Below are 14,055 nucleotides of genomic sequence, written 5' to 3' on the forward strand. Positions count from 1 at the left end.
ATGGGAGATAATAAAAATACCACTTAGCAATGTTTTATTGATTCTCTCTACCAATTACACAATCCACTTGGGCCTCTCTGAGGCAATGACCGAGACCTTTAGCATTGTGTTGTGCATGGGAAGACCCATCAAGCTGAGCAAAATTGCAGTTGTGGCAGGTAACGGCGTCATGCAAGTTGGCACCTGTGCCAGTGGCACGTAAAAACACCCCAGTGTCATGCAAATGGCACCTGTGCCAGTGGCACGTAAAAACATCCCGGTGTCACGCAAATGGCACCTGTGCCAGCGACACGTAAAAACATCCCGGTGTCATGCAAATGGCACCTGTGCCAGTGGCACGTAAAAACACCCCAGTGTCATGCAAATGGCACCTGTGCCAGTAATACTTAAAAACATCCCAGTGTCATGCAAATGGCACCTGTGCCAGTGGTACGTAAAAAGCCCCCAGTGTCATGCAAATGGCACCTGTGGAAGTGGCACGTAAAAACATCCCAGTGTCATGCAAATGGCACCTGTGCCAGTGGTACATAAAAACACCCCGGTGTCATGCAAATGGCACCTGTCCTGGCAGTACGTAAAAGTACCCATTACACTCTCAGAGTGGTTGGCATTAGGAAAGGCATTCAGCCATAGAAAACCATGCAAAATCAGATTATGAGCTGGTGCAGCCTTTCAGCATGCCAGCGCTGTAAAACCGTCCAACCCATGCCAGCATGGACAATGGACATTAAAGGTTGCCAGTCCCCTCGCCCTGACCGGCTCCTGTGCCAGTGCCATGTAAAAAGCACCATTCAAACATGGCCAATACCAGTGCCGCCTTGAGTGGCTCTCATGCTGGTGGCACATAAAAATCTCTATCTGATCATGGTCAATGCCAGCCCCCCCCCCCTCTGATCCCTGTACCGGTGGCACGTAAAAAAAGCACCCACTACACTCTCGGAGTGGTTGGCATTAGGAAGGGCATACAGCTGTAGAAACACTGCCAGATCAGACTGGAACCTGGTGCAGCCTCCTGGCTTCCCAGAGCCCAGTCGAAACGTCCAACCCATGCTAGCATGGAAAACGGACGTTAAACGATGATGATGATGATGATGATGATGATGATGATGATGATGGTATATATTTAGGCACAAATGTAAATCATGACCAAAAAGACATACTCACTGGCTGGGGTTCCATGCGATCCCCCATATTGGGTTATTGTGGGCATCAGGTCGTTCAATACGAACTTTCTGTTCACCTGTCTACAAAGAGAGAGACACGGAAACGAAGATGTAATTAATAATTAATGATGACAAAATTGCGTTTGGTGTTTAGAGTTTAGAGATGAGAATTTGAGAATATAAGAGTAAATAGCACTTTGCATGATGTAGATGTGTGAATGTGGGTGGAGAGGGCAGGAAGCAAGTGAAAAGGTGAATGGCCAGGTTGTGTGAGTGGGTGGGTGTGTGGGAGGGGATTATGTAAAAGGTGCGTGCATGTGTGTATGTGTGTGCAGAGTTGTGTGTATGTATAAAGGTGTGTGTGTGTATGTGCATGCAAAAGTAAGTGTGTAAGTGTGTATGTGTGTGTGTGTGTGCATGAAAGGTGTGTATGTGTGCATGTGTGTCTATGTATATATACGTGTGTGTATGTGTTTGTGCAGAGTTGTGTGTATGTGTAAAGGTGTGTGTGTGTGCAAAGGTGTGTATGTGCATGCAAAAGTGTGTATGTGTGTGTGTGTGCATGAAATGTCTGTATGTGCGCATTTGTATGTATGTATGTATGTATGTATGCGTATGTGTGTGTGCAAAGGTGTGTGTATGTATGTGTGTAGTTGTGTATGTGCGTGTGTGTAAAGGTGTGTATATGCATGCAAAGTGTGTTGTGTGTTCATGAAGGCATGTGTGTGTGCGTGGAAGTGTGTGTACGTGCACGTGTGTGTGTGTGTGTGTGTTCGTGTGTGTGTGTGTGTGTGTGTTCGTGTGTGCAAAGGTATGTGTTAACGTAGATGTGCAGGTGTATGTATATGTGTGTGTGTATACAAAGGTGTGTGCAGGGGGATGTGTGTATGCGTGTGTGTTTGTGTGTGTGTGTGTTTGTGTGTGTATTTGTGTGTGTGTTTGTGTGTGTGTGTGTGTGCGTTTGTGTGTGTGTGTGTGCGTTTGTGTGTGTGTGTGTGTTTGTGTGTGTGTGTGTGTGTGCAAAGGTATGTGTTAATGTGCATGTGCAGGTGTATGTATATGTATATGCGTGTATCTATGCAAAGGGGTGTGCAGGGTGGGTGCATGCCTAAGTTATCAGAATACTGTTCTCCCGGCCACTGCGTCAAGGATTCTCCAGCAACACCTTGTGGCCTTGAGCAAGGTATTTCATTTCACATTGCTGCAGTCTACTCAGCCATGAATATGTAATGGTGGCAGCTGGGCAGTGTGGGATGGCTGTTAACCCTTCAACAGAATGGCATCCCATTCCTTGGAGATGAGGCTCTTTTACATCCGACTGAAAAGCCTTGAAGAAATCAGGATAAGTTCTTTCAATGGCATGTGGTGGTGGGGGGGGGCAGTAGTGATGGCAGTGGTGGTGGTGGTGGTGGTGGTGGTGGTGGTGGTGGTGGTGGTGGTGGTGGTGGTGGTGGTGGCGGTAGCAATGGTGGTGGTGGCAGCAGAAGTGATGACAATGATGGTGGCAGCAGAAGTGATGACAATGGTGGTGCCAGCAGTAGTGGGTGTGGAGGTGATGGCAGTGGTCACAATGGTAGTGGTGGTAGTGGTGTTGTTTGTGGTTGTGGTGGACATAATGGTAACAGTGGAGGGTGAGGTGATGGTGGCAATAATGATGCTGCATTCACTATGACCTTAGATGCAATAAATAAATAAATAAATAAAAACACATCACTGACAAAATAACAGACTGTTTGGTTCAGGTTTGGTGGTGGTGGTGGTGGTGGTGGTGGCGGCGGCAGTAGCAGTAGCAGTAGCAGTGGCAGTGGCGGTGGTGGTGGTGAAGATGATGATGATGGTGGAGGTTGGTGGTGGTGGTGGTGGTGGTGGTGGCAGTGGTGGTGGTAGTGGTGGTGATAATGTCATTGGTGGTTGTGGTGGCGGTGGTGGTGGTGATAGTGGCATTGGTGGTGGTGCAGTGGTAGTAGCAGCAGTGGTGGTGATAGTGGTGCAGTGGTTGTGGCGGAAGTGGTGGTGGTAGTGGTGATAATGATAATGATGAGTACAGGATATAAATTAATAATGCTAAACAAAAAAAAAAACACACAGTTGTGAGCAGAGCTTCTGAGACAGACACCCTATTTAAATAATCAGGTTTTATATCAGTAGACTTCCTAATCTTGGATAAGCCAGCACAGCATGTTGTTATTGTTGTTACTAGGTTTCTTTTTTTTCTTTTCTGTCTTTTTTTTTGGGTAATTTTTTGCAATTGTATAGAATTTTGTTCCACCCACCAACCACCTCATGTATTATGTCACTAGATAACAAAATAAGAAAAAAAAACATTTACATCAATTTTTGGAGACAAAACTCTGTAAAAGACTGGAAAAAGAAACAAAATATGTAATAATGATAATAATAATAATAATAATAATAATAATAATAATAATAATAATAGAGTCACAAAGGCTGAAATTTTGAGGGTGGGAGACTATTTGATTACATTAACCTCAGCGCATAACTGATGCTTATTTTAGCAATCCCGAAAGGATGAGAGGCAAAGTTTGGAGGAGGGGACTAGTCAATTAGATTGACCCCAGTGTATCACAGGTAATTAATTTATTGACCCTGGAAGGATGAACAGCAAAGTCGACCTTGGCGGAATTTGAACTCAGAACGTAGTGTCAGCTGAAATGTCCAACATGCTAACAATTCTTCTTTTAATTTTGACTCTATATCTTCAGGAGGAGTTACCTCAATCCTTTCTATATTAACCAAAATGAAGTAGATTGACAAATTTATTTTTTGAACCAGTGGAAGACACGCGAGATGTCGAAATATTGTTCACAAGATAGCAAATGGCACTCTTCTTTTAATTTTGACTTAACAATAATAATAATAATAATAAACCTGAACCAAAACCTGGACCTGACCAGGTCATATGCACATGTATGTAAGAGTATGTGTGTATGTATATATGCATGCGTGCATGTACATATGTGTAGATATATGTATGTATGTCATTGTTCAGTTTTCTTTCAAGATTTCATGCCAATAGAGAAAGAACCAGTTTCTAACCTAGATCAAAGGCTCCTTCATTGCAATTTCGCCATCAACAACAGCGTATTTTTGTTTGTATGTATGTACGTATGTATGTCTATGTGCAGATTTGTCTGTTTTGTTTTATGTATGTATTCTTATGCATACAGTAGCTCATATATATCTAAATGATAAACTTCTGGAAAGTTTCACAGATGTTTACAGTTCCAGTGATGGATTGAATCTGTAGTCTTTGAATTAGCTTTCTCCTTTCTGGTTTTGAGAAGCCTAATTTCTCAAGATTGGTATTTAGGCAGTGTGCATGTATGTGTGTGTGTTTGTGTGTGTATACGTATGTATGTATGTATGTTTGTAGAGAGGGAGCTCTTAATAATTGATCTATTTGTTTCTGATATCCAACAGTATTAACCATCAACAAACTTTCCAACAATGTTAGATAGGCAAAGATATACATTTTTGCAACATTGTTTTCCAAATTCTTATACTCAATGACCCGAACAAAAGAATTCTTTTTATTTAACTTCAAAAATTTCTTTTCATTTTTTGAAATCTTTACAGAAACGGGCATCAAAACTCAATGTTTTTTTTTAAATTTTTTTACAGACAATAAAACAACCAAAAAATTAATAATAAGGAACTAAAATTTCACTATCCTGTTCCCTTGAACTCCTAAAGATTTTCGGGGTTTTCTTTTCTTTCTTTTTTTTTTTTGATTTTTTTTTTTTCTTTTCAGAAAATATCTCCCAAATCTCACGGAATCGTGTGCATGTTTTCAATGTTAAAAACAAAAACGGAAAAAAAAAGTTATTAAATGAAGAAATTGAAACAGCAACAACTTTAGATCTTTTCAATTACAACTAATCAATAAACAGAATAAAAAGAAATATTCCAAGAAAGAAGCCCATTCCTCCGCTCAGAGACTACCAACGTAGCTTAAAGGCAACAACAATACTAATAACAACAATTAATGATAATAATAACAATAATTACTGATGTTAATAACAATAATAATAATAATAATAATAATAACAGTAATATCAATAATAATAATAATAATAATAATAATGTGTAAAGGCCTCTCATATCACTTCCAAAAATTATTTTTCTCCTCTTCCCAAACAAAATCTGCTGAAAGTATGTTACTGTGCATCTTTGTGGTTAGACTTCAAACTCCCAAACGGAATGAAAAACAAACTTCAATCACACTGTATATTTGTTGTTGCAGTTGCTGTTGTTGTTTTTGTTGTTGATGTTGTTTTGTATTGTTTGTATTGTTGATGCGTTATTGCTGTTGTTTAATGTTTCTTTTCTTCCTAACGGAAAAAAAAAAAAATGAATCTATGAACAGAAATCACCACCACCGCCACCACTGCCATCAGCACCACCATCATCATCATCATCATCATTATCATCACCACAACCACCACCACCATCACCACTACCATCACCATCACCACCACCACCATCATCATTATCATCATTATCATCACCATCTTCGTCTTCATTGTAATGTCCGTCTTCCATGCTGGCATGGGTTGGAAATGAAAAATTAGAACATCGAAGCTTCAAAGTAGACACGTATAGGTTGCAGGGATTTGACTTTTGCAATTGTTGGACAGTTTGACTGGGGACTTGCAAGCCAAGAGGCGACACCATGCTCCATCTGATCTGGCAATGTTTCTACAGCTGGATCCCCTTCCTAATGCCAACCATTCTGAGATTGTAGTGGGTGCAATTTATGTACCACTGGCATGGGGGCCAGTCAGGGAACACTGTCTTCGACCATGCTTAAATGGTGCTTTTTATGTGCCACCAGCACAGGAGCCAGTCAGGCAACACTGGCAATGACCATGCTCGAATAGTGCTTTTTATGTGCCACCAGCATGGGAGCCAGTGAAGCAGTACTGGAATCGGCCATGCTTGAATGGTGCTTTTTACATGCCATCGGCACAGGAACCAGTCACACAGCACTGGCAATGACCACGCTCAAATGGTGCTTTTTAAGTGTCACCAGCACAGGAGCCAGTCAGGCAGCAGTGGCAATGACCACACTCAAATGATACTTTTTACGTGCCACTGGCACAGGAGCCAGTCCGTTGGGACTGGTATCAACCACACTCGGGTAAATAACACAGTATTCTATGTTCCAACACAAACTGCACATTATGTTGGAAATCAGGATTACCTTTTAGCATCAGTACTGCTTCAATTGCTGTTAAGTAGAGATTACACTTTCAGAGAAGAGATTTTGTAACTCCATTCTAAGATTTGTATTGTCTTAATTACAATCGACTAACCAGATATTACATTTAGAAGTAGTTACTAAGCTGTATTATGGAAATAATCATAGACACATTCTAAATCCAATGAAGAAAACGGTAATGACGCCTACACAACTGCAATAGTAAAATTCACAAAGAGAGAAAAAAAAAACCAAAATGTGTGGGCATGGAACACCACTCTAACAAAATAAACATAAAAATTCAACTCAAGAACATAATTCTGATAAATATAGTTTCCAGAATATTCCAAGAAATAATAGAGTAAAATTTAATGTTTATTTTGGCACAGTAATTATCATTGTATAAAAAAAAATGTTAACCTCAGATCAGTCTCAATGACAAACTCCCCAACGAGGAAGTCTTGGTGAGGTCACTTAATCTGCTAGAAATACCAGCCAAATGTTGCTCATATCAGATCCCCACCTGGCATTATGTAGTTGTATTATTTTATTCTTTTACTAGTTTCAATCATTTTGCCGAACCATTAAGTTATAGGGATGTAAACACACCAACACCAGTTGGAAAGCAATGGTGGAGGGACCAACACAGAGACACACACACATATATATGTATGTGCGTGAATGTATGTATATATACACATGTGGATGTGTGGTAAGTAGCTTGCTTACCAACCACATGGTTCCGGGTTCAGTCCCACTGCAGGCACCTTGGGCAAGTGTCTTCTACTATAGCCTCGGGCCGACCAAAGCCTTGTGAGTGGATTTGGTAAATGGAAACTGAAAGAAGCCTGTCGTATATATGTATATATATATATATATATATATATATATATATATATATATATATATATATATATATATATATATGTATGTATGTATGTATGTGTGTGTATATGTTTGTTTGTCTGTGTTTGTCCTCCCAGCATCGCTTGACATCGATGATGGTGTGTTTACGTCCCCATAACTTAGCGGTTCGGCAAAAGAGACCAATAGAATAAGTACTAGGCTTACAAAGAATAAGTTCTGGGGTCGATTTACTCGACTAAAGGTGGTGCTGCAGCATGGCCACAGTCAAATGACTGAAACAAGTAAAAGAGTAAAAGAGTATATACATACATATACACAACGGGCTTCTTTCAGTTTTCATCAACCAAAGGCTTTGGTCAGCCCGAGGCTATAGTAGAAGATACTTGCCCAAGGTGCCACGCAGTGGAACTGAACCCAGAATCATATGGCTGGGAAGCAAGCTTTATACCAAACAGACATGCCTCACCATGTCTGATAACAAGATGCGACGGTAACATGTAGGCTGTCTTTGTTCATAAGTTTGGCCAGTCAGGGTTGACCAGAGGCCAAACAATGATAACAATTATTCAACTTCATGAATTTTACGTTTTCCTACATGGACATCAATGTATACAGCCATACATGATTTGCATTCATTGATGCATGCAAAGATAAGACGGGAAGCTGGCAGAATTGTAAGGATGCCAGTTAAGATGCTTAGCACCAATCTGTCGATTTTTACATTCTGGGTTCAAATTTTGCCAAGGTTGACTTTGCCCTTCATCCTTTCAAGATTAATGAAATAAGTACCGGTTGCAGTTGAACACTGGGGTTGATGTAATCGAATTACCTGCTCCCACAAACTTGCTGGCTTTGTGCCAAAATTTGAAACCATTTCATTTGTCTTTACATTCTGAGTTCAAACTCCATTGAAGTCTATTTTGCCTTTTATCCTTTTGGCATCGATAAAATAAGTACCAGATGGAACACTGGGGTAAATGCAATCGACTTACCCCCTCTGCTGAACTTGCTGGTCTTGTGCTTAAATTTGAAACCAGTTTTACTTTATTTCTCATCCCTTTGGTTTATATCTATAGTCCACAGCCTGGAGAAGAGGTGGATTCTATCAGTCATCAACACCCTGTATGAAGATGAACTCATATATACTCTAACCCCAACAACACAGCTACTGGTTATGTGACATTTTCATTTCAATACAACAGGAGCATGGAAAAAGAAAATTAAACCAAAAATTATAAATAAAACTGAGAAAAGGAGATAAAATGAAGATAAGTGGTTTCACAAAAGAAGATTCAGGAGTGACAAAGATAATGGTGGATATAAGTCTTGCCCAACTATCTTCTCAGATAACTGAACTTCTTAGATTATTAAAGCTATAGAAATGTATTTAGTCGTATCCAAAATACGACTTTTCGTCATAGAAAAGATACAGGCTAGCATCTTCTTTACTCTTATCTAAAGAAGACATTTTCGTACAAACCATCTTAATTACCTTTTGGAAATATTTTCTATGCACAAAAGAGTTAAGTAATTTTTACTCCGCATGATTTTTCTTTTCTTTCTACTTTTCATTTTCTTTTTTAAGCTGGCTTATGGTATTGAAAAAAAGCATTACAGCAAAGGCCAAGTTTCGTTGGTGGTCTGCAAAATTTCTAAATATTGCTTATATTGATTTTGAAATCACAACAACCTGTATTCAGAAACTAGCAGAGCACAAGGTTTGTATATGTACTTAGAATGATTCACAGCACTTTCGAAATTTCCATCAATAAAGACATACAAACAAAGATTTGCACTTGGCTTCGTACAAAAATCCCATTTCACCATGTATCTGCTGAATTATTAAAACTAAACTCATTGTCTGCAATAGCATGCATAGAGAAATTGCAAATCTAATGTAATTTTCTTTCTTTAAGAAATATCAAGTAGTTTTTCTCTGCAGTGTGATTAGGTAAGCTTAAAGAAAGAAGAATGGGTAAGAACTGATTAAAGCCAAACTCAAACTTCTACTTGTCCAGAAGCTCTAAGAATGGAAAAGGCCAGCTGGGATTTGCCAAGAAGTGAAATGAATTGCGATTGGAACTTCATAAACTGAAGAATCGGTTTGGGGAAATGATAAAAAGAAGAACATTTTAGCTAGTTTCACTAGTGATCTAGTAATAATGAAACGAGTTTGAAATGGCGCAAATAGTGAGAAGTACAAGAAGTTCTGAATTTACATAAATAATATCGAGAGAAAATTCCAAGCCACTGACAAACAATGCAAGCAAACGCTGCAATGTTTTCCTAAGAAAATCAATGCCTGACAAACCTTCTCTGAACAATCAGAATGTAGATATAAAACTTCTCGTGTCTTTGCAAGAGACATCATTTCATAAAAGTAATAATGGGCAACATAAATACACCCTCTAGCTCATCATATTTAATAATTACAAAAATACACAGGCCAAGATGTCTTGGTTCAAGTCTTTGTCGTTTTGTTCTATGGTTGTTTTAGTTCTTATCTATGTATTGCTGTATTAATAAATATATAACAAAGAAACAAAAATACAAAGCAAAAAGCAAAAAAAAAAAAGAAAAAAGGAAGTCTCTTTAGAATTATTTTGACAGCAGAGCAGATGCCGACGGTGTGAAGACAGATGCCAAAATGTGCTGTCAAAGAATGTTGGTTTGGAAAAGTTTGTTGTTGTTTTAGCTTTAGAAACTCAGAATAATGCTTCTGTTAGGCACTGTTTAATTTGAACAGAAGAAGCAAGTAGAATGGTTTGTGTTTATTCTACGTATATTTACCAAGTGTAAGACAGAAATTTGTGTTTAGTTCAACAATAAACGTAAACAGGATGTGTAGTCATGTCGTGAACAGAAACTATTTTAATTTCACATAAAAAGCGACATAAAGAGTGGTGAATAATCACAAAGATATATTTTCACAACATTGGTATTACATGCATGTAACTTTGTAATTGGTGTGTTTGCATATGGCTGTGTGGGTGGGAATGTCTGAATATATTTGTATATTTAGTAGGGGCAGGTGTGGCTGTATGCTAAGACGTCTGCTTCCTAACCACATGGTTCCGGGTTCAATCCCACTGAGTAACACGTTGGACAGGTGTTTTCTACTATAGTCTTCTACTAAAGCCTTTTAAGTGGATCTGGTAGAAGGAAATTGACAGAAGCCCATCAAATATGTGTGTGTGTATGTGTGTGTGTGTGTGTGTCTGTGTGTGTGCATGTGTGTGTGTGTCTTTGTGTCTGTGTTTGTTCCCACTATCACTTGACAACCAATGTTGATGTGCTGACATCCTTGTAACTAAGCAGCTCAGCAAAATAAACTGATAGAAAAGGTACCGAGCTTGAAAACAAAAACACTATAAGAGTCGATTCGTCTGATGAAAAATTCTTCAAGGTGCTGCCCCAGCATGTCTACAGTGAAATGACAGAGACAAGTAAAAAATAAACACACACACACACACACACACACACACAACACACACACAATAGATATCAGAGTGAAAAACAGAAAGAAGAAACACAGAATATTTATTATATAAAATAAGATACAAAGACACACACACAAACAGTGAAATCGAAATCAAAATTGAACCAAATTTGATGACTGGCACCCATAGCAACCTTCCCTCATTGGACACTAAACTCAGCTTGCGAAGACCTGTTGGGACAAGTAAGATCGAAACTGAACCAAATTTGATGACTGGCACCTGTGCCAGTGGAGCGCTTACAGCACCATCCAAGCGGGATCACTGCCGGTGGCATGTAAAAAGCACCATTTGAGCGCGATCATTTCCAGCATCGTCGGGAAACGAACTCACAACCTTACAATCGTGAGCCGAATGCCCTAACCACTAAGCCATGCAACTTCAATATATATACAACAGGCTTCTTTTGGATTCCATGTACCAAATCTACTCACAAGGCTTTCGTCAGCCTGAGGCTATAGTAGAAGGCACTTGCCCAAGGTGCAACACACAGTGGGACTGAACCTGAATCTTTGTGGTTGGGAAGCAAGCTTCTTACCACACGGCCACTCCTGCAGTCTGAATAATGTGAATAAATAAGCATTATGTTTGACAGAGCCTTCTGAATGCTAAAAGACTGAAGTAGTTCTCAAGAAGATCCAGCATGACATAGAATGTAACAAGACTGGCCCCTTTGAAATACAGACACTATTAATTTTTACCATCTGAGTAGACTGAAGTGATGTGAAATAAAGCATCTTGCTTAAGGAAACAGTAGACTGCTAGGAATCGAAGTCATGGCCTCCCGATCACGAGCCGAATAGCCAAACCACTCAGCCACACGCCTCCACTGACTTAACACGAGTGACGATTAGAATCACATCTCAATAATGGTCTTATTGTTAGAATTACATTTCCTACGCACAAAGTGCAATCCTTTAACCGTGCAGAAAATTCCAGTCAGTGCTTGCCATCAGATAACTGATGGCAAGCACTGTGGTTGAGGAGGAAGGGGAGGGGGAGGAGGAGGAGAAGAAGAAGAAGAAGAAGAAGAAGAAGAAGAAGAAGAAGAAGAAGAAGAAGAAGAAGAGGAAGAAGAAGAAGAGGAAGAAGAAGAAGAGGAAGAAGAAGAAGAGGAAGAAGAAGAAGAAGAGGAAGAAGAAGAAGAAGAGGAAGAAGAAGAAGAAGAAGAGGAAGAAGAAGAAGAAGAGGAAGAAGAAGAAGAAGAAGCAGGAGATTAAGTTTTTCTCGATATTCAAGTGTATATCGTGTTACACAATACATCCAAGTATTTCATTGTACTGATAGCATTAAAGATTATCTTATTTATCTTTTTTTTTTATATATATTTGCTACTGCTGCTGCCGTTGTTGTTGTTGTTGTCGTCGTTGTTGTCGTTTTCCAGTGATTTATAGAACTAGAGTGTAATGGGAAGGTTAAACTCCAAGTGGATTTATTAATTTCATGATTTCTTGGGGAAATATATACACTGGAGAGATTTTTCATTCACTGAATGCACCTGAAGCATACTATTTGACCTCAGCAAATATAAGATAATATAACACATTTAACTATACACTGCTTCCAGAAACCACTGATGGAATTCTATAAGAGTGCTCAACAACCAATAGACAGCAGTTGATTCTCATTCCTATCCTATCACTTTTATCATCATCATCATTGTCGTTTCAGCTCCTTTGGCATTCAGATTTCTTTGTCAAATCTATTGCTTATTTATTCCAGTTGTTTTGAATTAATCACACATTATCTTGTAGCTTCGAGATTTCCATATTTTTAGAAAGACATTCTCAGGTAGGTAAGGGTCCCTTCGGTCATGAATGACCATGGGGTTGCACCTGGAAAGTAACTATTTGAGGCACAGGTTTGGGCAAGATTGTTTACAGAAGACCAGCAGTCACCCTGCATACCAGCCTCCCTTCTCCATGCCACTGATGTTATCCAAGGGAAAGGCAAATACCGATACAGCTTGGCACCAGTGATGTTGCATCTCATTTCTACAGCTGAGTGAACTGGAGCAATGTGAAATAAAGTGTCTTGCTCAAGAACACAGCATAGAACCCGGTCCAGGAATTGAACTCGGTACCTTATGATCGTGAGCCTGATGCTCTAACTACTGAGCCATGCAGCTTCATTTAGTGATTCTTGGATCAGGCTGTGTGTTGTGTTCTTGAGCAAGACACTTTACTTCATGTTGCTCCAGTTCACTCAACTGTAGAAATGAGTTGCGACGTCACTGGTGCCAAGCTGTATCGGCCCCTTTGCTTTTCCCTTGGATAACATCAGTGGCATGGAGAAGGGAAGCTGGTATGCATGGGCGACTGCTGGTCTTCTATAAACAACCTTGCCTGGGTTTATGCCTCAGAGGGTAACTTTCTAGGTGCAATCCCATGGTCATTTATGACCGAAGGGGATCTTTATAGGGTGGCTGTGAGAGGTTAGATCTGGTCAGTTTTAACATAACACATATTAAAACAGTTTTAACATAACATATGTAGAATATTTGGGCCAGATATGACTGGATTAAATGCTAAAGGGCTAACATCCTCTTTTCTATGCTCGAATGGGTCAGCAAAAATTAGGTGAGGCAGATTCTCTACAGCTGGATGCCCCTCCTGTCACCAACCCTCACCTGTTTCCAAATAAGGTAATATTTCTCCCTGGCAAGAAGTGTTTTTTGTGCTTACACAGCTACACCTACTCCATCTTTATGGAAAAAGAAACCCAAAACCATGTGGTTGGAAGGCAAACTTCTCAAACCACTCAGTCCTACCTTTCAATGTTACAGCAGAAGACAGTAACAGCTGGGGTTGTACTGGGTGACTTAACCTTGGAGCTATGTGCTTGCAAAGCAAATTATTTTTATCGTATCGTATATCATTTTTTTTTTTTTTTGGCACTCCGTCGCTTACGACGTCGATGGTTCCAGTTGATCCGATCAACGGTACAGCCTGCTCGTGAAATTAACGTGCAAGTGGCTGAGCACTCCACAGACACATGTACCCTAAAAGTAGTTCTTGGGGAGATTCAGCGTGACACAGTGTGACAAGGCTGACCTTTTGAATTACAGGCACAACAGAAACAGGAAGTAAGAGTGAGAGAAAGTTGTGGTGAAAGAGTACAGCAGGGTTCGCCACCACCCCCTGCCAGAGCTTCGTGGAGCTTTTAGGTGTTTTCGCTCAATAAACCCTCACAACGCCTGGTCTGGAAATCGAAACCGCGATCCTATGACCGCGAGTCCGCTGCCCTAACCACTGGGCCATTGCGCCTCCACATTATTGCACCTCATTACATTTGTTGCAATAAGCTA

The 14,055-nt window shown here is 39.9% G+C and overlaps 1 protein-coding gene across 1 annotated transcript in view; it reads right to left on the minus strand.

Annotated features, from left to right (window-relative positions):
• LOC106871393 (intraflagellar transport protein 122 homolog) overlaps nucleotides 1-14,055 on the minus strand; it is a 258,134-nt gene that overhangs the window by 208,630 nt on the left and 35,449 nt on the right. Inside the window, 1 exon segment of the mRNA XM_089349475.1 lies at nucleotides 1,165-1,244. Within this exon segment, the coding sequence (XP_089205601.1) occupies nucleotides 1,165-1,244 (80 nt within the window).

This window comes from Octopus bimaculoides, chromosome 3 (genome assembly GCF_046866305.1).
Source record: "Octopus bimaculoides isolate indiv1 chromosome 3, ASM4686630v1, whole genome shotgun sequence".
NCBI classification, from domain to species: Eukaryota; Metazoa; Mollusca; class Cephalopoda; order Octopoda; family Octopodidae; genus Octopus; species Octopus bimaculoides.